Below are 23351 nucleotides of genomic sequence, written 5' to 3'. Positions count from 1 at the left end.
AATGTTGTCTTTCAACTTCATTTGTAATTTCCTTTAACAAAAATGAAAAAGACACATGCTACAACCTATTCAGTTCACTGGTTTGATGTATTTTGTCAGTCAAGTTCAGAGTTCTATCTCCAAGCAGATGTGTGAGTTGTCAAATACTAGTGTACTAGTAATGACAGGCAGGAATCACATACTGGCCAAACGTCACATCTGCTTGAGGATTTGGGGAGGGGGGTGACATTTTGAAGACCATGCGATTTTAGCATAGTTGTACAGTTTCTATCAGACTCTAGATGAATACAGTGAACACCAACAACCTGTTGCACATTACTTCCTAGTTCATAGCCAAATGATATCGATCAAAAAGTGCAGAAAACGCCGTTTTACCTTACGGGAAGGCGCCGGGCTGGTGCGACTGTGTGGTCGGGAGGCGGGCCCGCTCCCCGCCGACGGAGGTTTACTGACTTTCCCCTGACTTCCCGTACCCGGACGCGACTTCTGCTTCTCCTCGATGTTCTTCAAGTTTTCATTCTCGACATCCGCCATGATTTCTTGGTCTGTGATCTTCGCTAGGGTTCAGAATTCGGCATATTTTCTTGACGTTTCAACCTCGACTCTAGAAGAAGCAAACAGCCAAAAACTTTCAGCGTGAGGTTGTCATGGCGCCTCATTTGCATATCAAAGGCATGAGTAGTAGGGAAAGTGCTCATACCATCTTATACTCGGGGAGGAAAATATGTAGACAACAATAAATGAAAGGCTTTACCTTTGAAAAAAACGAAGTCTTTCTTCTTTATTTTTGAGTCAAAATCATAGCACAAATAACCCAATGTATTTTGAATTGATCTAAACACTGTGAAGATACTGTAATACTTATACCAAGGAGGTTTTATATAACCTCCTTGCTTATACGGTACTTGGAAGTTTTCATGTGATAGCGTTTAGCGTTAACACTACAGTACAAAACTTATGAAGTGCTTTTACCGATCCAAACCTTTAATTTGTCTTTCCCCCCAATCGATGGATTTGCTTCTTCGAAAACAACATACATGCATTAAAAGGCTTTACAGTGCATAGCCTTATTAAACACAGTCCAAAATTTACAGTGTTTAACTTATCATTTGTCCGTAACGTTACAATTCAATGGATAATTTGCCGCAAGAGAAGATCACTTTACATTGACAAAAAGTCAACATTATCTTCAAGTTCATTCATTCATTCATTCAAATCGGAACCTTTTTGTGGGACGTGTCGCCGAAGTAAAGTCTCTGCGCAACTAGCTTCGAGAAAATGAGCCGACGGAACTTCTTGAAGTGGTACAGTATGTTTATCATGCATGAACAAGGAAGCGCCTCATGATGACGTCATTGATTGCTACCTGTTACCTGGCGTAATGACGTCATCAGAACGTGTACTCGTTATGTTAATGAGGTGTGACTGGCAACGGTTTACCATTCTTGTGATTCATCAATTTCTCTATTCACAACGACTACTTTACATCTTCGCTACCCCCAACTTGATTAAATTTGAAGAAAATGTGGAGTTCACCGCAATCAAGTTTTAATTGTGACAGAATACCTCAAGTTGAACTAAAATCAAAGACAACCTGACGTTACATTGGTAAACCACAACAAAAATAGACTATTGTCTTGATTGGGGCCAAAGGTGGGCCATCAAAGGGCATACTTACCTGGCAGAAATGATACGCTGATCACGACGGGCGTTCGTCCAGGGCGAGGCCTGTCCATTGCACTCCCGGTCTTGGTTGACCCCTGCGATTACCCCAAACGCGGGTAACTCGGCTGTACAATTTCTGATAGTGGGGGTCTGCGTTCGCGCTCACCCCCGCATAATAAACCTAAAGAAGTCAACATCGCACCAAAAACATACTTCTCAGATTTCCCTCTGAATCATACCAAGAACCTTGATAACACCCAGATACTTACGAGTTCGAACTTTTTCTATATAAATGATCTTCTTTGTGTTAAAAATAAGCGGTATTGAAGTTGATTCACCTGCCCAAATTGTATCTTATAAACGACGAAACACAATGACGATTAGGATTGCCAAGAAATCACACCAATCACACCTGCTTGCCAAACTTCTAAAGATCGCTAAACGGCGCGTTTGACTCGTCACATGCAAAGTTCCATCCCACTTCCGTGTTCAAGATGGCGACGGATGTGACGAAAATGTGGACTCTGCACCGAACTGAATAACTTTTACTCACTTTCTCTTTGATAACAAGGTATGAAGTAATATCTGAACGGTTATCTAAAGATGAGTGACTCAGAGGAAGAGCACACATGTGTCTTGGACGACAAAACTGACGAGAAAGAAGAAGAAGACGATGTTTCGGAGGTGGATACAGAAGAAGAAGTTGCTGAGATCGCAGGCGAAACTGCCATGAGCAGTTGTGTGTTACATCACGATGTTCCCGTTCAACACGATGTTGAAACTGTTGGCAGTGCACTAGAGGCCACTTCAACAACCAGGGAGGAAACCCAAGGTGATAGGACGTGTTTTTCTTCCTATCAACTGCGGTTTAGTGGGTATCATGATCTGTTGTTGCAGTGTAGGTGCATATTACAAATCTCCAAGTAGATGTTAGGTGAAAGGTCTTAACATTTTCTAACGTTTGATATATGATAGCTGCTATGTTTTTCAGACACACAGCCTTTTCAAGATTTGCTCATGTTAAACATGTTAATACCTGCAATCCTTTTGTTCTGAAGAGAAGTTAGTTACACAGTATTATTAACTACCTTAATGGCACAAAAAATATGACACTAAATTACACTGTGTGTTTGTGTCTGCTGATATTTTCGTTTCAAGGCATCCTCAATTGAGGTGAAGCATGATGCTTTTTCATGTGGCTATTGGTAGAGCAATGCGGCTTCGCCACGGCTCACGTTTTTGGCCAAGCACACCTGGACACCCCTACTCTCGATGAGTGTGTCGGGCCACTGTCGGCCCGCCCCGTTCTTTTACGTGCAGAGGTTTGACGATTGAGGCTAATTTGCCTGAAGCTCCCTCAAACACGGGGCCGCCGGCTTTACGTCACCATCCAAAATTATGATATAACGTTTTGTTATTATCAATTATGTGATGCATGAATTATTTCTTACCTTCGGGAAGAACATTCACTTTCGATAGTGGTTGTACATGTGTCTTTGATTGACATCTTGTAAAGGTGCTAGTCACCTATCACAGTAGTAGTATGTCATCAATCATTCCCATATCAGCTTCTTTTCTCAATTTATCTCAGACTCTCACAAAACCACCACAGCGACAGAGATGGACGAAGGGCCGGCGGCCACGTGCTGGGTGTGTTTCGCCACCGTGGAGGACGAACCGACCGCCAAGTGGCTCCGGCCGTGTCACTGCCGCGGGACGAGCAAGTGGGTCCACGAGGCGTGTCTGCAGCGCTGGATCGACGAGAAACAGAAGGGGAACAGCACGACTACAGTCAGGTGTCCGCAGTGTGAGGCTGAGTACATCATAGGTGAGGGCCTTCACTCACTCACTCATGACCCAGGACCTCAGTGGTCGTAGCGGCATCATGACAGCCAGCCGCAATGATCCGTGCCCATCCTGTTCTGTCCTCGGCCTCTCTGATTAGTTGTGCTGTGTTGAGGCCAGTCCAAGTCTTGATATTATCCAGCCAAGTCTTCTCTGGCCTTCCTTGTTTTCTCCCTCCGGCTACTGTACCTTGCAGAATGATCTTGGCAAGTGTGTTGTGTCGACATACGTGCCTGAACCACTTCTGGTGAGGGCCTTCAGGTGTCAGCAATTTAAAAGACCGACTGTCCAACGCAATTAGCAGTTCAACCAATTAGAAGATGGCAATTAGCGCTTCAACCAATGTGAGAATGGTTGCGTGTTGGTATTCTCCAAGCAGAGGTTTCGGTCGGGGGGCTAGGGAGGGTAGCGTTAAAAACCCGGCCACTCCTTGCCCCCTGACCAAAACCTCTGCTTGGAGAATAGCTTGTCGGTAAAATAGTTGCATTGTTATGTTTTCTTTTGCATTTCTATGTTTTAAAGGGGGAGGGCAAGGCTATGGGATCAATCTAACATAAACCTAGCTACATTAGCTTGGATGCCAATTTGTGAGTTAACACACACTTGGATACTCACTCACACCATTAATAGTAGTCTATATGATGAAATGTGATTGCCGGATATCTTTAACCAATCTATTAGCCCATTAGACATCTTTCATACAATTTGGCAGCAAACAAATCTACTACAAATGAGGAAAGTCTCTTTTCAACAGTCTTTTAGTGAAAGACATTTTATCCTTTTATTACTTCTGTGAAAATAAAGGTGTTGTTTTTGGTCTGTGTGTTTGTTTGTTTGTTTGTGTTGGTGTGTGTCCATAATCATTTGAATATTGTAGGGTGACCGGATATGAGGCAGAAGATAGTGTAGCCTTAGTCTAGCTGGATGGGAAGGTTCCAAGTTGGTCCCACAGACTGGCAGGAAAATTCATGCTTGGATAGAGTTACCAATTGTATAATAATTTATAATCAATAAAAGAAAGAAGTCCACAAAAACTCAATATATATTTCACGAAGGTATGAGGTCTTTGATTTCTTGTGTTGTTTTTTTTATCAGTATTTCCCAGCTGCAGCCCCCTGGTGAAGATTCTGGAGGGAGTGGACAGCTGGCTGTTGTCCATCAGTCCGTACTGCGCCGGGATCGGCTTCTGCATCTCCGTGTACTGGTGCTCCTGGACGTTTGGCTTCCTCACCGTGGTCCAGGTCATGGGACTACAGGAGGGGACACAGACCATAGACAAGGCCGACCCTCTTGTCGCCATGATCATGCTCCCAACCATCCCGTACATGCTGATCCTCGCGCGTATGATCCCGTGGGACCAGTACCTCCTCCGGGTGTGGCGTCGCCACGGCAGCAAGCTGCCGTTCATCAAGCACGCCCCCGCGGCGTACGCCCGTGAGCCCGCGGAGGGCGGGGACGGGGCGGACACGGTGAAGTCGGGACTGAGGCTGTTCATCGGAGCGATGGCCCTCCCCACCATGGCGACCATCTGTGGGAAACTCTTCTTCCGCAGCGTGAGGCCGAACTGGCAGAGGGCGATCCTTGGAGGAATCTTCTACGTTGCAGTGAAAGGAGTTGTGAAGATCTACTACAAGCAGGGTCAGTACGAGAGGCAGGCCAACAGGGTGATACTGGACTTCCATCCACGGGAAGAGGAGGGAGAGGTGCCCCTGGTACAAGGGGTGGAGGATGAGGTCTGATACGGTGTAATAAATAATACACCCTACAATACAACTGTAGCTTGAAAGTTCTTCTGTGTCGGTAGAAATCATTCTGAAGCAAAGTTTAACTGTAATTTCCAAAAAAAAAAAAATTGTACTTGACTGTATGTTATAGACCGATGTTGATCGAGGTCATTGGAGACAGATACAGGGAGCCAAGACAGAGATTGTGGAGCTGCATTGTTTATTCCCTGACCCCCAGGATTCCAACACATAGAATGACAGCATGGGTCTTTCTCAGAATGAGGCTGTCTTAGATTACTACACTTTCAGGAAGGGGGGGTTACAATTACTAAATAATGGTCTTACATATGTCTTAGTGGGTTCATAACACTGTACATATTTTTGACTGTCCCACTCCTGTGTTTGTCAAGGAACTAGCAACCCACTGCTTCTAGATCTGTGACGCCACGTTGTGCAGATCGAACACATGACTCTGTCAACATTGGACCATAACGTGACGTCACAGAAGTGATGGATTGCTCATTCCTTGACAAAGACTGAAGTTGGATGATAAAAAATTTGGGTAAGTCCAATTTTTGTATTGGAAATTACAGTTCAATTCTGCGTCAAAAGACACAACGTTATACTGACTGATCATGAGATTCAAGAAACTCTGATATTCAGATCAGCATTTTTCTGAGGACAATGCTTCAGATACTGGTTTAAAGGCACTCAGAGCATTTTATGAGGCTTGAAAATTGAAAATAATCCAGTTGCTGTAATCTTTATGAAATTGACATTTAATGCCACTGTTTACCACATTTGCGTGCGGATTTCTTATCAAAAGTGCTCAAAAGCGGCACAAAAATAAGCTACATTGTGATCTTTTAGTTCCAAGCGCCTAGTGTAAATAGACCGATACCATAGCCCCACCCACCTCCGTAGAAATGCAAAATTAAAACATAAAAATGCAGATACTTGACGGACATGCAGTCACTCTCTCATTGGTCGAACCGCTAATTGTGATGGACAGTCAGGATCAGTCTTTTAGGGCTTGGATTTTCTATCAGTTCTCATCACACAACGACATCGTATCTTTGCTCCTTTGATGTCGATATGTAATGGTAGGGTGTTATTGAAACTTACTATGTGTAGGAATGACTAGAAATTGGAGTTTTTTATTCAAGCTTCAAGACTCATAAAATGCTCTGGATGCCTTAATGATCTACAAATTGCTGAGTCTGCAGAAACCATTTGAACCTCTATATGTCATATTATATTTTAGTTCACATTCTATGCTCGGAGCTATAGGCATTATGTCCATTGATAAGGAGATGGCTTTGAATACCAAAAGAATTTCGTCTGAATTACTTGATTAATACAGTGGACTCCAATTTTAGACTAACTCATGAACTACTAAACATAAAAGCTTCTCTGGGTGTATCAAGAGGAGTGTTACCTTATAATACTTGGAGGGAAGTAAAATCAACCAATGTAGATGTAGCTTAGGGACACTTTTTCTTCTTTTTTTGTCTTTTTGTTGACAGAAAGCAGATACATAGGAGACTGTCATGTCTATCTTTGTTTATCCCACAATTTTTGGACATTAAATGAGGATAGAAATAACTAATAGTATATTAAATAGTATTGTCTTTAGATAAGGACTAAACACTGACTCCTGGCTCTTTTTTGCTTTGGGAAACCAAGAGGTTGTTTTTGCAGGGCAACACCAACCTATTTCCTTGTTTCTGGAACATTCTAGAGTAGAAAAATTAGAGTGAAATTCAGAAATCAAGCATGACTTACTTGGCCTTTTTCTTCATTTTTAGAAAATGCCGGTCTATTCTGCGTTTGCTTGCAAATATTGGCTTTCTAGTTACAAGCTGGAACCGAGTTAAAGCATTATTAACTTAAACCATTACATCCAAGGTATATTTAACCCACAAACTAAAAATAACAAAAATGAATTCATTGCATTTTGAGTCCTTTTGACCCAATAGACTGGGAAATATTAGCTTCTTGATCAAGGTTATAGGTGAAATGTGTACATGTACTAGAGTTCAACTCCCGGGTAGGACACTTCTGGACAAGAGGCACATTGAGTCATACCAAAGACTTTACTGTATAAATTAAAATGGTACATACTTCTGAAACAGTATGGAAGTTTAACGCACACATGGAAGTTAAACTGCCAGTGGACTACCCCCCTGCTGCAGTGATTGCACCACAGTGTGGCCCAGGGCTATGAAACGGGGATGGGCACCGCCCTATACACCTTATGGTGTGGGAGGATTTTAACTTAACTAGAAGAAAAAAATACACGACCAGTGTTTGAAGAGGTTCCACATGTATTATTCATAGCTAAAGGTTTACAAATAGGGACGAAAACCCTAAATGATTTAGCTTCATGACATGATTGAAAGTCAAAACAACTAAGGGATCATCCATGAATAGTTTCAGTTGGTACATGTATGTCACTGAATAAAAAAGAGTATTTTTACACAACCAAGAGATTTGATTTTTGATCAATAGTTGTGTATGCGTTACACTTCTATACGTTTGGGACCGCATAGTGATGTCATCCCCTGTGATTGTACATATGTAAATACTTTGCATTTGGGGATGCATCTCATTAATATGTGCTGCATTGCTATGTGAACCAGTCAGAATTACCTTGAAGAAGGTGACAGATGGTCACCGAAACGTCGGTGGAATAAATCTCATGGTTGTGTAAAAAGAGTCTTTTTTATTCAATAAAGGGATCAACTCTTTGAAGTATTATTGCCAAGCAGATTGCAGACAGACTCCAAAGTACACTCCAGTGATAAGTAATATATAGCAATAACAATGATTAAGAAAGCATTCATTTTCTACAGAATATGTAGAAGAATTTCTGTTAATTAGAAATAGTAATTAACCATGCCCCAACGGAAGAATGTCCTCATAATGGGCCAACCTGCTAAACACCAGACTGAGTGTAACTTCTAAGTTATTCTTTATCATGTCTATCTGGATTATAACCCAATATTTGTATGTTCCTATAGACCTACACTATGATTTGATAGAGCATTTGAAAACAACAAATGTTGATTTCTTAAAACTTGTGATCAAAAATATACTACGTGATATTATCATTATGTAGACAAACTGAATGTAGTTTTTGGACATACAATGAAGATAGAAATAACTTGTATATTAGATATTACGGTCTTTTGAAAAGGAATAAACACTGGCTCCTAGCTCCTGGCCTAAAGTAACAAGATTAAATCGATTAAAATCATACAACAAAATTGGTAAACTACAAGTGAATGGAGTGTGAATTGGTGGTCTTCACTTCAATATTTCTTGTACTACATCAGATTTCCTTAACCCCAAATTAGATGCAAATTATTACTGTAACAAGTTAAAACATGCATAAGATATCAGCAGAACTAACTTCCTTTCAAGTTTAACCCCCAATCTGTAGAGGAAAATATGGCAACTGAGACCAACGCGAGCTTTAAGCGAAGTATAAATTGAATACACATTTTATATACATGTATATCTATAGGTGCATCGTGTAAAAGGCTTATCAAAGGGGTCTCTGGTTCTGCAGAAACGACAGTAGCCCCAATTTAGTCATAAATTACAGTATTAGGCCTAGAAAAATTGACGTTGTGTTTCCAATTACGGCCCTTCAGTGGAAGTGATTCAACCAAGACGTACCATGTCTACTACACATCCATACATCAACAGTTCAAAGCTATGATCTGTTAGCTAGTACTCATGAGTGTGAAATACAGGAAGTCTATTTTGAATTTCATCACTCAGATCCAAATTGAAAATGTTATGCCCCTTGCCAGCTGTCAACCCAAGAAAAGGCTATGGTCGGTAGGTTTTTGCTAGGGTCGGTCAGGTAACCGGAAACACAACATTTGTTTCCCCTAGCCTAAGTTACTGTAGTTCTGTGTGCAGTTACACATCCAGGAGATCCTCGATCAGGTCAAGGATGTACCCGGCCATTTCTTCAATGGAGAAGATCTTGATCTTAATGTTCATCGTCTGTAGAAAAGAAAAAGATGGCAAGAATATGCATTAACTTTCGAGTATGAACATCACTATAGATTCAACACCAATTCACCCTTGTTCCCCCTGCAACATGGACAGGTTACTAGGTAGGTCGCATAGGTACTAGTAGGTACAGTGATCATTCTGGCCCTTGTAGTACCTAGTGGCACATAGGGCAGCAACTTTCCTTGCTATTCATTTTACAGGGAGGGGTTGCTAGCCCTTCCCCTTTAACATGCTTTAGGCACCTCCTCGAACATGGGACCCCCATTTTACATCCCTTCCAAAAACTGGGTGCAGCCCCAACTGAGATGTCCCAGGATTGAACTGGGATCTCCCAGTCATAATTGGAACCAGGAGCTCAACTCTGAGGCTGCTATTAACAGTTAAGCCCTTTAGACATCTCAGATTTAGCCTGGTATCCAATCGTATTATAGCTGCTGAGTCTCTTATCTCCTTTATTTGTGGGACCTTCCATTCATGGATATAGAGGGAAATACTTGTATATCTATTGGATAAAGTGCAGAATTCCTTTGGACTCTAACCTGAGGCGTCTTCTTAAAGAACGAGACCTTCATCCAGCCGTCGAAGCTGCCAGTCTGTGCCGCGGCTACTTTCACACGGAATCCCATCTCACGGATGTCCACCACTCCTCCCAGCACTCCTTGTGCGGTCTAATGATTAAAGTGGGAAATAAATTTAACATAAAGTTCGGAAACTTGATTGCAGCTGATCATATCTTCATAGATACATTGACACAAACTAGGATCGATCTAATTTGATCTGTCAGAGGGCCTGGATAGTTGGCTTCAAGAATTGTTATGTTTCAGACTGGGTTTTTTTCTTCAATTTTCCATGTACCATCAGGCGACGGCTGCTTTTTAGGGGGTGAAATCCCACCTGTGGCTATTATTTCTTCCAAGCCATCAACCAATACTAATGTTGCGTGCAATTTTCGTGAAACATAATAAGTGTTGGAAAATGAAGAAAGCAATCATTATGATGGTGCCTTTGATTTGTATCATTTTGACAGTATTTCAATGACAACTAGCCTATAGCGGTGTACATTATTTCTGCACAGGGCAATGAGAGGTAGCAGATTTCACTACCTTACCCACACTGCTTTGCAGTCTTACTAGCTAAGTTCCACAGACAAACATACATGTATAGCACTTTGGCAAGACTGTGTACTGGGAATCGTGGAAACACATGTATACACACAACAAATGCACATACACACACACCACACACCACACACATAGCCATTTCGCCATAAACAATATTCCCTTGGGTACTGATTGGTCTGTTTTTACTGCTTTTATTACTTGAATTTTCTGAAGAATTATATAGTGTTTTCTACCACATATTTCACACCATTTCATAAAACGAAACAATGCATAGATGTGGACTCCTAAATGTCCAATTTTCATTACTTTATTCAAAAGTCTATAAATTCGTTGTCTACAAAGGCCATTTTCTTTATTACATATAACTATAAGTACCTTCTCTGCAACTTGGACGCCAAACTTGTTGGTTTCCCGGGCAGCATCAAGTGTTCCTCTTGCAATGTCGATACCAAGGCTGAAAATGGATGTACCTGATATTATCGTCATGACTAACAACTTCTGCATAAAATAATACATGAATACAGGAGTTTTCAGGAATCTATCAATTTAGGACGAGTTCAGCTGATCATTTTCCTGTAAATATCAACATCTGGAATCTGACATTTCTTATATTGCTGTGGATAAGATTTATACAAATATTCAATAGACAACATTATCATTGTAGTTTAGTTTTCCATAGTAAATCGAACTCAGAATTCCAAATAGTACGTATTCCCGCTGGCCCTGAACCATAGATGACGTCATCATCAGAATGATTGATAGAGTACATTGTATATCAGACTATGAAGGTTTGGAGGAGTCCACATATTGTTTTCACTTACTCGCATGTCTCATGGACAGCGACTTTTGTTCCTTCCAAAACACCTTTTGCTACATCCAGGGTCCAGCGGCTGTTGTCCACTATCTCCTGTGCACCTCTGACGGCCAACTTGGCAACGTCTAGTGTGTACTTGGTCGCTTTCACTGTCTGTTTTGCTATCTGTATTTCGTAGTACATAAGCATGAAAATAAGTCTTGAAATATATACATGTGTATTACAAACTATTGTGGAGTATCATCCTCGTTGGATAATCTTCTCACTGTGTTTTTGTCATTCTAAATGTGATGATATTTGTCTATCATCCCTCTCACATTCTATCTGTCACCAGGATTATGAGATTGACCTTACCTCCAAAGCAGCTTGGCATATGGCCATCCCAGCATTGTGTGCATGACAAGGAACATCATCTGCAATTGAACGATAAGGTGCGTGTATACTTAACGATATGACACATTCTAATGACACATACTAATGTACAGGCATGCCTGTGTAATTGCGCAAACATACTCTTGATTAGACTTCAGGCTGTGAACAATGCATGTCGACATTGTACAGGGGTCAACAACAATCTTATATGCCTTTTTCATCCCAGAAGCTAGGGCAAACAAATTTTAACATTTAGATAGTCATCATAATTTGTTTTATTGATATTTCGTAATTTTGAATTCAGTTGAACGGCTTACTCCCTCACTATTTTCTAGTCTCTTATAACAGCAATTGTTTATCAAAAACTTGCATGATATCAATATCATAGATTACTTTCACTGGTTACAATGTATAAAGACTTGGTACCATGGTGATGACTTTCTAAATTGATAATTATTTTTCTTCTAGTACATGTACACACAGTCTGTGTTCTGACTCTACACTGGAGCCATACAAAATTTTATAGAAAAGAAGATCAGCTTACACCAACTGCAACTTTTGTATCGACACTTTCTCTGCTGTCTAGTCAGGTCAGCCTCTGCGTTGTCGAACTTCCTCTTTTCCCCCTCCACGCTTTGCCTTGCGCGCCTCAGCTTGCCAACTGCGTTGTCAAAGTCACGTTGTGCCCCATTAACCTGTAATGAATAATGAGATGATTTTTCTCTATGTCAAGGCATATGAGTGATTGACTGATTCGATTGCTGTGTGTGTGAGTGTGTGTGTGTGTGTGTGTGTGTGTGAGTCTCTGTGTGTGTGTGTGTGTGTGTGTGTGTGTGTGTGTGTGTGTGTGTGTGTGTGTGTGTGTGAAATGACTAATGTAACTAAAATAGGTATGTACAATACGTAATATGCTCACCAGCAATTTGGCAGCAAATATACAAAATTGCTGTATTGTGCCAATTTTAGCAACAGAGAGTATGGCTACTTTGTGTGAGCAGAATACATTTCTGTAGGTATCAAATTACTTGATAGCTTCCAGTCAAAATATCTACAGGTACTACACAAATCTGGCCTGATTTGATCTTCTTATCAATGTGCAAGAGTGTGTCTTGAATTCTTTACCTTACATCTTGAGTATGAAACTGTTAGCACAGGACAGGACGAAGTGCTACTGTAGTATTTACATGTTAGTTTAGATAACTCCTGTTGAATGTTTTAAAAAGGGCTACCTACACAATTCCATTACCTGTAGTTGGCCATTAAGGCATTATTCAATAATGTTGTACACAGGCCTCAAATCGTTTATCAATGAATTTGCTATCTTACGTCTGCCTGAGCCTCCTTGAAGGGTTTCCTGGCATCGTCACATGCTTTGTAGGCTTTGGTCACGGTTCGTTTTGCATCGTTAATTGCCTTGTTAGCATCCTTCACATAGTTGTCGAGGGTGTTCTCCACTTCATTGCACAACGAACTAGAAAAGAAACATCATCTGTTTATTCCAACTTATTCTATTCTAGCTCATTAGGCAGATAAGTTACAAAAACTATGCATAAAAGATAGACTATAATAAGACTAGGCTCAAAAGTATAACAGTGGTTCCTTACTTGGTTGACAATAGCGATAACTACGGGATAATAGTGATGGAGGTTTGTAAAAAGACCAGCTTGGCAGCTAATTAGTAAGCTGTACAATGATCACTGTACCTGAAAAGATCGTTCTTGAACGTTCCCTTTGCTATGAATTCAGCATCTTTGAGGGATCCGTAGCTTGTCTCTAGCTCTAAAGATGCCGAGAATTTGTTGAGGAACTTCCCTTCGATGGCAAAGCTGGTCTTTGATTTAGTCATGGTGATTCTGGCGCTTCGTTTGATACCAAGAACGGTGATGCTACCGTCAATCAATAGCTCATGCTCTGCACGCCGGGGAGCAAAGGGGATGTCGACAAGGAGTGTTGGGCCCTTTTTGCCATCTGATCCAGAAACACTGATCAGTCCGCCGCCTATCTCAAATGGGGTCACTGTCATTTTGCTGTACAGTGATGTGGAGTCGATTCTAATGTCTGTTTGTACTTTGAAAAAAAGAATTTGTACAATCCCACTGAAGAAGAATCCCTGTTGAATAGTTTTACCATTCGGTAGGGTGCGTTGCAGTTTAGAATACGAAAAGCTGGCTCCTTTCGGAAAACCAGTGTCTTTTAGGAAAGATGGAAGCGGGAGACTATGACCAAAAGCTTTAAGAATGGCGGAGATGGTCAGAGCACTGACAGAGCCCGCACAGTAATTCTGTCTTGGATCTACTTTGTTCACGCCGATGTCAACAGAAGCCTCGATGGGCGTAGCGCTGGGGTTATTCTGGTAACCGATGATAGCGCGGCCTCCAAGTTCCAAAGAAGCTATGGCAGTGGGTTCAGGGGTCATTGTCAGCTCAAAATTGATGTCACCGATTGCAAGAAAATCAAGCCCGAACGCTCTATTCCACATTCCCTCCATGGACATACTAAGGTACCCTCCACTCTGAGAGGCTCCAACCCCGCCCCTCAAAACTATAGGAGGGTCTTCAAACTCCAGAGTGCCAGTTATACCTATGGCATTATTGGTTTTTCCTACCTCGATCTCAAACCCTACGTCTTGCATCTCAAAACCATCAGCGAGAGTCACTGGAGTTCCGACCACCGCCTTCAAGGACAGGTCACTCGCAGAGGTCAGAGTTGCAAGAAGCTTCAGCTCAATGTCAGCTCCTAGCAGCTTTTTCACAACTTTACAAAACACGTCCCGCCCACAGTTTGGTGGCAGTGTTACAGATGCTACAATATTAATCCCTTGCTCAATGTCTACATCAGCAAGCACCGACGAAGTCCAGTGAATATCTCGGGGCATTTTGCTAGGAGACACCACAAAGGCAACGTCAGTATGCGACAGAATGCTTGCCCCAGGAATTACTGAAATATCCAGTTTACCCCCAGTAAGTGTACTCACCGCCGGAACGATGCCAGTGCGAGACAACGTCACTCCTGCTGCCATGACCAGATTATTCTTCACTCTATCCACAACTAATTCGACTGTACAACTCCAGTCATTGATGGCCGCACTTCCTTCAAGATGGGCTGAAAGTTCCTTCCCCTTCCCAAACATGACCGCTACGCCGGGATCTTCAATCACGAAAGTCCCAAGGCCAATATCATGCAGGATGCCTCTAAGCTCCCCTGTTGGTAGAAATGACGTGCCAAACTGTTGCATCAGGGCGCCCACTGGTATATCAGCTTCTACAGACCCTGACGCGGAAAAGCCCTGTGTTTTTGTATCCTTAGCGACCGACAAAGGGACACTGAACTGACCGAAGGTCCACACAGAATCTAATGCAAAAGTGAAATCATCACCATTTCTGGGGGACGACCCCTGTTCTAGCTGGAACCTTGCTGCAATGTCCTCAAGAACAAGGACGTTTGGTATCAAGACCAGAGAGTTGCCCACTGCGGCAGTAACGGTCATTGTGTTGGTATCTTTATTGTATTCGAAACTTTTTAGGGACCCCGTAAGAATGTCGGTAACACGCAATTGGGGAGGAAGTTTGACGGACATGGACGAAAAAGAAGAAATGACATTATCCAGTAAAGCAGACACTGGGATTGGCTCATCAGAAAGGACTTTAAACTTGTAATTGTCTTCGTCCAAACCAAGAAAGAACGTCCCAAAAGGAGCTTCGTCTGAGAGCTTCAGTGTAAAGGCAATACCCACACCACCGGCACCTTCCATCTCTTCCAGCCCTGAAGCCGCCTCGTTTAACAAAGGGACTGGATAATCAAGTTCCAGTTCTGTTATTTTTGGTAATGCCAGCAAGGCAGCTTCGGGAAGAACTAAGTCACTCATGATGGGGATGTCAACGTTGTCACCGATTACATCGTGAATGAGATCGCCGAAGCGTACCGACCTGACAGACATGCCTACAGAAAACCACTTACCACTGCTCGTACGATCGTCTGACTCAGCTGAACTGAGGAAAACAAAGATTTGCGAGTTCAGAAAATTCGTGTCAAAATCCAGCTTCAGGCTATAACCGCTGTCTCCGATCGTCACCTCAACATTTGTATATTCCACAGCGACGCTGTCTAGCTTCAGGAGGTGGAATGCGTCGCGTACAACATTCCCGGGAACAAACGAGGAAAAACCTGAGATAAGCCTCTTGGTGGTTAAACCGGTGACCTCTACTGCTTTGCCCTTAAGAAGAAAGCCATCTTCCGATTTCTCCAATGTTACCGTAAAGTCAACATCACCGATGGGCCACACACCACTAAACAGTGCATTGAAAGACGACGGCAAAGTAAAGGTGGCACTGACAGAAAGGTCATCAAGAGTCACGACAGAAGGTACAATAGTCACAGGCTTTGTGGTACCTCCTGAAACCGAAAATTCCTTATCACAGCCATCTACGTAGCTACCCGACACCGGCAAATCAAGCAGATCAGAGGCAACACCACTGCTATAGTCATTTAACGGCAAGTTTGGAAGGACAGTGGAAAGGAGAGGTCGGACTGTTAGACAGGGGTCAGGGTCACTTGTGATGTTCAGTCGACATTCGCTAAGTTTCAGGTCTGCGTTGCATCGTTCGCTGATGGTGTAGGAGCCATCTACCGCGTCTGTCAGGAGATGTTGAAACTCCGGAAGAAGGGGACCTGCACGGACAAACAAATAACATGTGTGAGAGTCTAATATAACGCATATTAGAATCCTAGCTTTCTGAAAAACTGTGCATGACTGTATATTTTACTAAGCATGTTCAAGTCCAGGGCCTGTACTACGGGCGCAAGACGGCGTTAGGCCGTCCATTGCCCTTAAAAATGTTACTCCTTCACCACATCCCTTAATGACTAATCTGGAAGAATGCAGAATCATGACTTGATCTGTCAGAAGACGTCTGTAGTGAAACGGATAAGATCAGGAGCACAGTATGTTAGGGAAGACAGACTGGGTATACTACTTATTAGTAGTATTACAGAGGAGAGGACATGAGACACTAACCCTTCACCTTTAACGTGCTCTATGCACCTCGGACCCCAATTTTACGTCCCTTCCGAATGATGGGTTCAGTCCCAACCGAAATGCCCTTCCCAGCCCTTCCCATTTGAACCAGGGCGTACCAGTTACCCACTAATTTGAACCAGGAGCTCAACTGTGAGGCTGCTACCAGTATGACCAGTTAAGCTACAAGGACAGGTGGATAGAGTAATCACGCCACAATGAGGTGATGTAGAGCATGGAGCCTGGAAAGTTTACCTGCATGAACGCCTCCAGTCAGCAGCGTCACTGCCAGGGTCAGCGCAAACAGGGAAGTCATCTTCGACATCGACCCTGCCTCGTGCCTACGTAGATCTAGTAAAGATAAAGATACAAAATAAACAACAAAATCAGAAATACTACATGTCGTATCCATTGTGTTTTGCTTCCCACTGTGACTATTTAATGAGATTGAAGACAAGTGTAAATATTTATGTTCATTGCTAACCTGCTAACCAATCATTATGGTGGTTACATTGAAATTCATTCTCAACTTTCAGTCATTGTTAACTCCTGTTAAACGTTTAGTTCTAGCCCCCTGAGGCTATACATGTGTTGTTACTGACATGGAATCTTAATATCCGAGCAGATCTCTACTGAGGCAAAAAGTTAGCCTGGGTGCCATGATGCTATCCGACTACTGCCGGGGCTCCTATACACTCGCTGTCCTGATTTTTTTCAGGGCGGTGTCGGGTGGGCAGTGAGTGTAGGAGCCCAGGTAGTAATAGGATGGCACCCTATCATGGGAGCCAGACTGGATATCGGACCGTCAGCCTAATCTCCGAGCAATAATCATCGGTGGCGATGAAAACTCCTTTTGCCAGTTGGATACGGCCTTTGCCCCGGTTAGATCTGCTTGGAGAACGACGTCAGCCTTCGGCGATCCAAGACAGTGAGCCCGTCGATCTGACCTAGCGCTACGTGGGTGTTGTAGCCTGGGGGAGTTGACCGGCAGTAGTGATTACTGATCATTACTACATAAACGAAGGAGGGCGTGTGTGGTAATTACAGAATTAGTGGGTGACAGGATGTCGAACTACGCCATTCCTATCTAGGGAGAGCAGTGGTTAGTTTTCTAGGAAAAATCTACTGACGAAAGGTGTATGGGATAATAATTCAGTTGGCGAGGGGGCGCAGTGTCAGAACCATTGACAAAAAAAGGAACTCGTACGCTGAACAAACTCGGGGGTACCAAAGTACACGACAGTCACAACCAAAAATACATTTCTTATTGATTACTAGTAGTCTCCAATCTAGAGAAAAGAAGATAAAAGTTAACCAAAATATGAGACCGAACTCGCGCTTTTTTCAGTCACAGCAGATGTTCTCCAAACAGAAGAGACAGGTCTTATGATGAAAACTGCTCCACTGGGTGCGGTATGGGCAGAAGCAAAGCCTAATACTTTATAGCGCAAGTATAGCGTCTGTACATGTAATTATTGCTCCCTGACTATCTACCAATAACAGTGCCCGATCGAGTCAATTCCACGTAAACCCGTTGCACCAAGAAGGGGGAGGGGACATTGCCAGGCTCGGTCAGTACGGTGGGTGCGCGGGTCACACTGACAGGATGTAATGCCCTTACGCGGGTCGAAAGACGCCACTCCTATTCTTGGGATCGCAGTGACTAGTTTTCAATGAAAACTTATTGAAGAAAAGTGGATTGGAAGATAATGGTTCACATGTCTGTCACTTGTGTGGGAGAGGTCCCGGGGCGGGAGCGGGTAAGCTTGATGTTGTCAGCGAGCTGTATCGCAAAAGGGCCCGGTCTTAACTCTCCAAGCAAAGGAATGGGTCCGGCTGGTTTTTGACGTGTTTTATGGGGTTTTGTTGGGCCTTCAATTTTGTCCCGTTTACACCAGTCGCCATAAAGACAACGGGACAAAATAGAAAGCCCAACAAAAACGCATAAAACACGTCAAATCCAGCCAGGTCCATTCCTCTGCTTGGAGAGTAGCCCGGCCAGTTGGTAGTAGGGAGCCGGCCTGTAGGGCCGCGCCTCGTAAGCCGGAGCCGGGAGTCGGTGCAGTTCCCCGTCACGGCCGGGAACGCCCCCGCGACGGTTACCGTCTGTATGAGCGCCCCCCCCCCCCGGAAGCGACCGCTCCGGTCTATGCGAACAGCACCCCCCTGGAAGCCATGGTTCCCGTCTTTTCGAGCGGCACCCCCCAGGAAGCTGTGGTTCCCGTCTATGCGAACGGCACCCCCCTGAAAGCGATGGCTCCGTCTGTGCGAATGGCACCCCCCTGGACGCGTAGTCATTCTCCAAGCAGAGGTTGGTTGGGTACATTGCGACCTTCTTTTGATTTGCCTCGGTTTCTGACAAAGATTGCAATTTGCCCGGACAACAAACAAGCCTTTCAAAACCACGAAACACCCCCTCCCCCCCTACCGGACTATGTGAAAATTGCTATGTCGCGCATTGAAGTGAATATTTTTTATTCAAAGTATGTTCCGTGGGCAACCGCAGTTTGATGCGAATGAATTCGGAATAAAACTTTCAGACGCATAGGAAGGTTGTCATTGATTTTACGAACATAATTCAGACCGATGATCGCCCATTGGGAAGTTCATGGTGTCGCCATAAAGACAACGGGACAAAATAGAAAGCCCAACAAAAGCGCCTAAAACACGTCAAAACCAGCCGGACCCACTCCTCTGCTTGGAGAGTAGCCCGGCCAGTTGGTAGTAGGGAGCCGGCCGCGCCTCGTAAGCTGGGAGTCGGTGCAGTTCCCGTCACGGCCGGGAACGCCCCCGCGGCGGTTGCCGTCTGTGTGCGCGGCACCCTCCCCCCTGGAAGTCGTGGTTCCCTTTTTAATATGTGAGCGGCACCCCCACCCCCCTGGAAGCCCTGGTTTCTCAATAATCAAAAAGGTGTAATGTAGAATATTTCCACAAGAATTAGCTAGTCCACGTACGTGTTACGGTAACCTTGAAGTTTACAGGGCCTTCACAGGACAGCTCGTCGGGTTCAGGGCCAACATACCCCCAAGGAAACTTTGCCTCTACCCCCTTAGGTCCGTCTCTTGAGTTATGGCACTTTTAATCAACAACTTTTCTTCATGTCAGTAAACTCGAGTTATTCTATATCGTAAACAAATGTGGTCTGAAGAGATTGGAACCGTTGAAAATGAAACGTTTTAAAAATGAAAGCCGCGAATACCCGCTGTGATGTGTCTTTTAGTCTCTTGTGTCTCAATGGGCAAGGGGCAGAATTTGTACGGAAGGATTTCAGAGTACAACAACAACAAAAGACTTCATGTACGATATTCGTGACGGTGGGTAACTTGGCCCCGAGATCTGGACGCACGGACCCAGAGGGCCCGGGCACCGCACTGCTCGGCGACGCATTTTCAGAACTCAGAACCATCGACAAAAAAAAACAACTTAAATATACGAACGAGCTCGGGGTGAAAAGGACAAAAGTACCGATGTGCATTTCGTATTGATCTCAAATCCTAAGATAAGTTAGAAAAAATATGAGACCGCACTCACGTTTTTTTTCTTTCACCGCAGGTGTTCTCCAAACGTAAGAGACAGGTATTGGGCAAACTGTTCTTCTGGCAATGTCTGGGTGCGGTATGGGCAGAAGCAAGCTCTTATATATGGCGCAAGGATAGCGTCTGTAATTATTGCTCCCTCAATATCTACCAATGACAGTGTCCGATCATGACAATTCAACGTAAACGTGAGTCGTAAATCCTGTTGTACCAAGAAAGGGGAGGGAGGGGACATTGCCAGGCTCGGTCAGTTGTACGGTGGGTGCACGGGTGACACTGACAGGATGTAATGCCCTTACGCGGGTCGAAAGACGCCACTCCTATTCTTGGGATCGCAGTGATTAGTTTTCAATGAAAACTTATTGAAGAAAAGTGGATTGGAAGATAAGGGTTCACATGTCTGTCACTTGTCTGTGCGAATGGCACCCCCCTGGACGCGTAGTCCTTCTCCAAGCAGAGGTTGGATGGGTACATTGCGACCTTCTTTTGATTTGCCTCGGTTTCTGACAGAGATTGCAATTTGCCCGGACAACAAACAAGCCTTTCAAAGCCACGAAACACCCCCTCCCCCCCTACCGGACTATGTGAAGATTGCTATGTCGCGCATTGAAGTGAATATTTTTTAATCAAAATATGTTCCGTTGGCAACCGCAGTTTGATGCGAATGAATTCGGAATAAAACTTTCAGACGCATAGGAAGGTTGTCATTGATTTTACGAACATAATTCAGACCGATGATCGCCATTTAGTAAGTTCATGGTGTCGCCATAAAGACAACGGGACAAAATAGAAAGCCCAACAAAAGCGCCTAAAACACGTCAAAAACCAGCCGGACCCACTCCTCTGCTTGGAGAGTAGCCCGGCCAGTTGGTAGTAGGGAGCCGGCCGCGCCTCGTAAGCTGGGAGTCGGTGCACTCAGCGCAACTAAGGTGTCCCACTGGTTGTCCATGCCATTCTCACCAAATACCCCATTTGAATATGGTGATTAGGCAATTTAATATTGTAATGAACCAAGCGGAGCCTGTCGCTTGTAAATATTCAGTAGTTTGAGTGCTGTGCACCGCCCTCCGGTCCCTCCCATATTCTGCATCCGAATCGCGCGCTAATTTCACCTGGTGAGATAATTGGTGCACCTCCCGAGGACTCTGTTTCCAAGATGGCCGAACAAACAGTACAATGTAAAAGGAAATGACAAGACTCTGAGCTAAATTGCAGTAAAATCCACACAAGTTATATCGGCAATATGAGCTGTGGACATGTGCGTGTTTCATATCTTTCATAAAGACATATAAAAGGAAATGACAGTTGAAAATGCAACATATGGCCATTTGGATAGTTCATGAACATAGAATGACAGCAGACAGCCCAATACACATCTATCTGTAGCTTGTCTGGGGATATCATCATATAGCTATGCATGTAATCTGTACAGGGTACATGTCAATAATGTTTCATTTTATTCGTTATCACAAACAAGCTTCCTCATCCACAGATGTTTCACAAATATTACACTGGGACGCATTAAAAGCCCTTTATACTCAGTACTTAGTAATTATAAGAAGGTAGCGAAAACGCATTACATGTACCATGTACATGAGAAATCCCTCTAAAATCAGCGCTTGGGTTGAACCGAGTTCCTTTGTTTCAAAATGCGTGACAGTGTTTCAAGGTAAATCTGATTGAAGGAACATTTTTACTTGTTTTCGTTGTTTATTCTTAGTGTAAATAGATTTGATTCGACTACCTATAACAATTTTATGCCTGATAGTTTAGACAGAAGGCGTCGAGTTGACGTAAATCACAATACATATTGGAGATAACAAATCAGCTGCTCTTGACGCTTGTGTTCTGTGAGAGCGATTTTGGATCAGATCTTGCCATAATTGTTTTACGTAGCCATACTGATTAATGACATACATTATAGAGAAGATAAAACCCCGACCGACATCTGATGATATGAATCAAGGTGAATATCTCTGCCTAAGGGCGTGACACTTTAGGCGACAAAACAGTCGACTAAAATTTTAAAGATACGATAGACCAAGGACATTATATAGGAAGGACTGAGCACAGAGTCAGTCCCCCGCTGCGCGCTATTGTACAGACCCGCCAAACCCCGCGGCGATCTATTGTTTCCGCCCTCCGGCGGCGCTCCTTTGTTCTCTCCCGTTCAATTCATGTCTTCCCGCCAAAACCCTACAAATGAGCCCGATCATGACGTCACGCGCTCCGATGCTGGCCGAACACGGCCCGAACCTACCCGAACTACGGGCGAGATGCCTGTAGTTTCCGCGGATTTCCTTATTTGGGAAGCAAACGTGACGTGTGCAAACGGCAGCAGCTTCTGGGGAAGACGCTGGCGGCCATTTTGGTATGTGTTCGGGCGCTGTAGGGTGAAGATTGGTGAGTTTACAGGCTTTTTCGTGGAAATCTCTTAAAGTTTTTGACTGTAAAACATGTAAGAACATTCAAAGATTTATGCTGCTAAAACATAGTTACATCATTATTTGTGTATAAGTAAACGCTTTTTTTTAAATCTTCGAACGCTTTTGTTTACATTATTGTACAGTTCACTACAGATCGCTAGCGATTTTTTTCTGATCGTTGAGCAAGAACATTCCTCAATTTTTTACAAATTCCGTAGATGGCCTTGCACGGTGAGCCAACAAAGTGGACATGTCCGTATTTCGGGTGTTGTTTGCAAAGTCAAGCCGTTTGTTATGCCAGCACTTGCACGGGGAACATGTCCTGGCATCCTTATCTTTGTTAATATAACATGAAGGTTCCCAATCTTATCGACTCCCGATCTTTGTGCTTTTTTGCAGATTGCAAACTTCCGTGGAAGGGGCATGACCACCAGAGCGACGTCCCACGATACAGCGCTGCCGAAAATACAACGTAGAAGATAAATAAAGATTTACGCATCAAATTGTTTGTTGGAACCAACCTCCAAAATTCTGTTTTTAGTAAAATGTAACACTACCTGTAAATATTGAATAAATACATGGATTTCTTGAATTCATAAATCTCTAGTGTGATAGTTTCTTCTTCAATTTTCTAGTCGGTATTCTAGCTTGACGCAAGTGTTTTTGCCTGACGGTAGCGATGAATAAAGATCCCCCCTCCCCACAGTTCGGTTACGCCAGACTATTGTTGCAGCAAATTATAAACGGATATTGGAGGTACGATTTTTAAAAATATGTAACTCAAAAATACAGATCGTTTAGA

The 23351-nt window shown here is 43.4% G+C and overlaps 3 protein-coding genes, 1 long non-coding RNA gene and 1 other non-coding gene across 8 annotated transcripts in view; 3 read left to right on the top strand and 2 right to left on the bottom strand.

Moving 5' to 3' along the window:
* LOC136448487 (leucine-rich repeat-containing protein 74B-like) overlaps positions 1–673 on the bottom strand; it is a 29540-nt gene extending 28867 nt beyond the window's left edge. For 2 of the 4 annotated variants that reach the window (XM_066448065.1, XM_066448073.1), the window contains exon 1: positions 376–673. In XM_066448065.1, coding sequence (XP_066304162.1) covers positions 376–534 — 159 coding nt within the window. In that variant the 5' untranslated portion in view covers positions 535–673. The remainder of the gene's footprint in view (positions 1–375) is intronic. The other 2 variants (XM_066448083.1, XM_066448091.1) reach the window with 1 other exon arrangement.
* Positions 674–1670: 997 nt separating this feature from the next.
* LOC136426265 (U1 spliceosomal RNA) lies at positions 1671–1836 on the top strand. Its single transcript, XR_010754206.1, has one exon. It is a non-coding gene; the product is annotated as a U1 spliceosomal RNA (small nuclear RNA).
* A 282-nt stretch (positions 1837–2118) lies between these two features.
* On the top strand, positions 2119–6882 carry LOC136448512 (E3 ubiquitin-protein ligase MARCHF5-like). Its single transcript, XM_066448103.1, has 3 exons — positions 2119–2497; positions 3257–3493; positions 4606–6882. The coding sequence occupies exons 1-3, from the start codon at positions 2269–2271 to the stop codon at positions 5247–5249; spliced, it is 1110 nt and encodes a 369-aa protein (XP_066304200.1). The 5' UTR covers positions 2119–2268; the 3' UTR covers positions 5250–6882.
* A 667-nt stretch (positions 6883–7549) lies between these two features.
* On the bottom strand, positions 7550–16932 carry LOC136448480 (uncharacterized). Its single transcript, XM_066448054.1, has 9 exons — positions 16843–16932; positions 13277–16241; positions 12900–13044; positions 12118–12268; positions 11556–11614; positions 11209–11366; positions 10763–10841; positions 9806–9934; positions 7550–9254 (listed from the first exon to the last, which is right to left on the bottom strand). The coding sequence occupies exons 1-9, from the start codon at positions 16910–16912 to the stop codon at positions 9168–9170; spliced, it is 3843 nt and encodes a 1280-aa protein (XP_066304151.1). The 5' UTR covers positions 16913–16932; the 3' UTR covers positions 7550–9167.
* A 5232-nt stretch (positions 16933–22164) lies between these two features.
* LOC136448475 (uncharacterized) lies at positions 22165–23149 on the top strand. The gene is made up of 2 exons (XR_010757886.1): positions 22165–22526; positions 22949–23149. It is a non-coding gene; the product is annotated as an uncharacterized lncRNA (long non-coding RNA).
* Positions 23150–23351: the final 202 nt, after the last annotated feature.

The sequence above is a fragment of the Branchiostoma lanceolatum genome, chromosome 1 (genome assembly GCF_035083965.1).
Source record: "Branchiostoma lanceolatum isolate klBraLanc5 chromosome 1, klBraLanc5.hap2, whole genome shotgun sequence".
NCBI lineage: Eukaryota > Metazoa > Chordata > Leptocardii > Amphioxiformes > Branchiostomatidae > Branchiostoma > Branchiostoma lanceolatum.
This window is presented reverse-complemented; position numbering and strand designations above follow the sequence as displayed.

Coding starts and splice junctions, on each gene's coding strand:
- LOC136448512 (XM_066448103.1), top strand. CDS start 2,269: ATGAGTGACTCAGAGGAAGAGCACACATGTGTCTTGGACGACAAAACT. Junction 2,498..3,256: donor AACCAGGGAGGAAACCCAAG/GTGATAGGACGT, acceptor AATTTATCTCAG/ACTCTCACAAAACCACCACA. Junction 3,494..4,605: donor TGAGGCTGAGTACATCATAG/GTGAGGGCCTTC, acceptor TTTTTTTATCAG/TATTTCCCAGCTGCAGCCCC.
- LOC136448480 (XM_066448054.1), bottom strand. CDS start 16,912: ATGTCGAAGATGACTTCCCTGTTTGCGCTGACCCTGGCAGTGACGCTG. Junction 12,269..12,899: donor TCAAGGAGGCTCAGGCAGAC/GTAAGATAGCAA, acceptor TATTCATTACAG/GTTAATGGGGCACAACGTGA. Junction 9,255..9,805: donor TCTTTAAGAAGACGCCTCAG/GTTAGAGTCCAA, acceptor TCTTTTCTACAG/ACGATGAACATTAAGATCAA.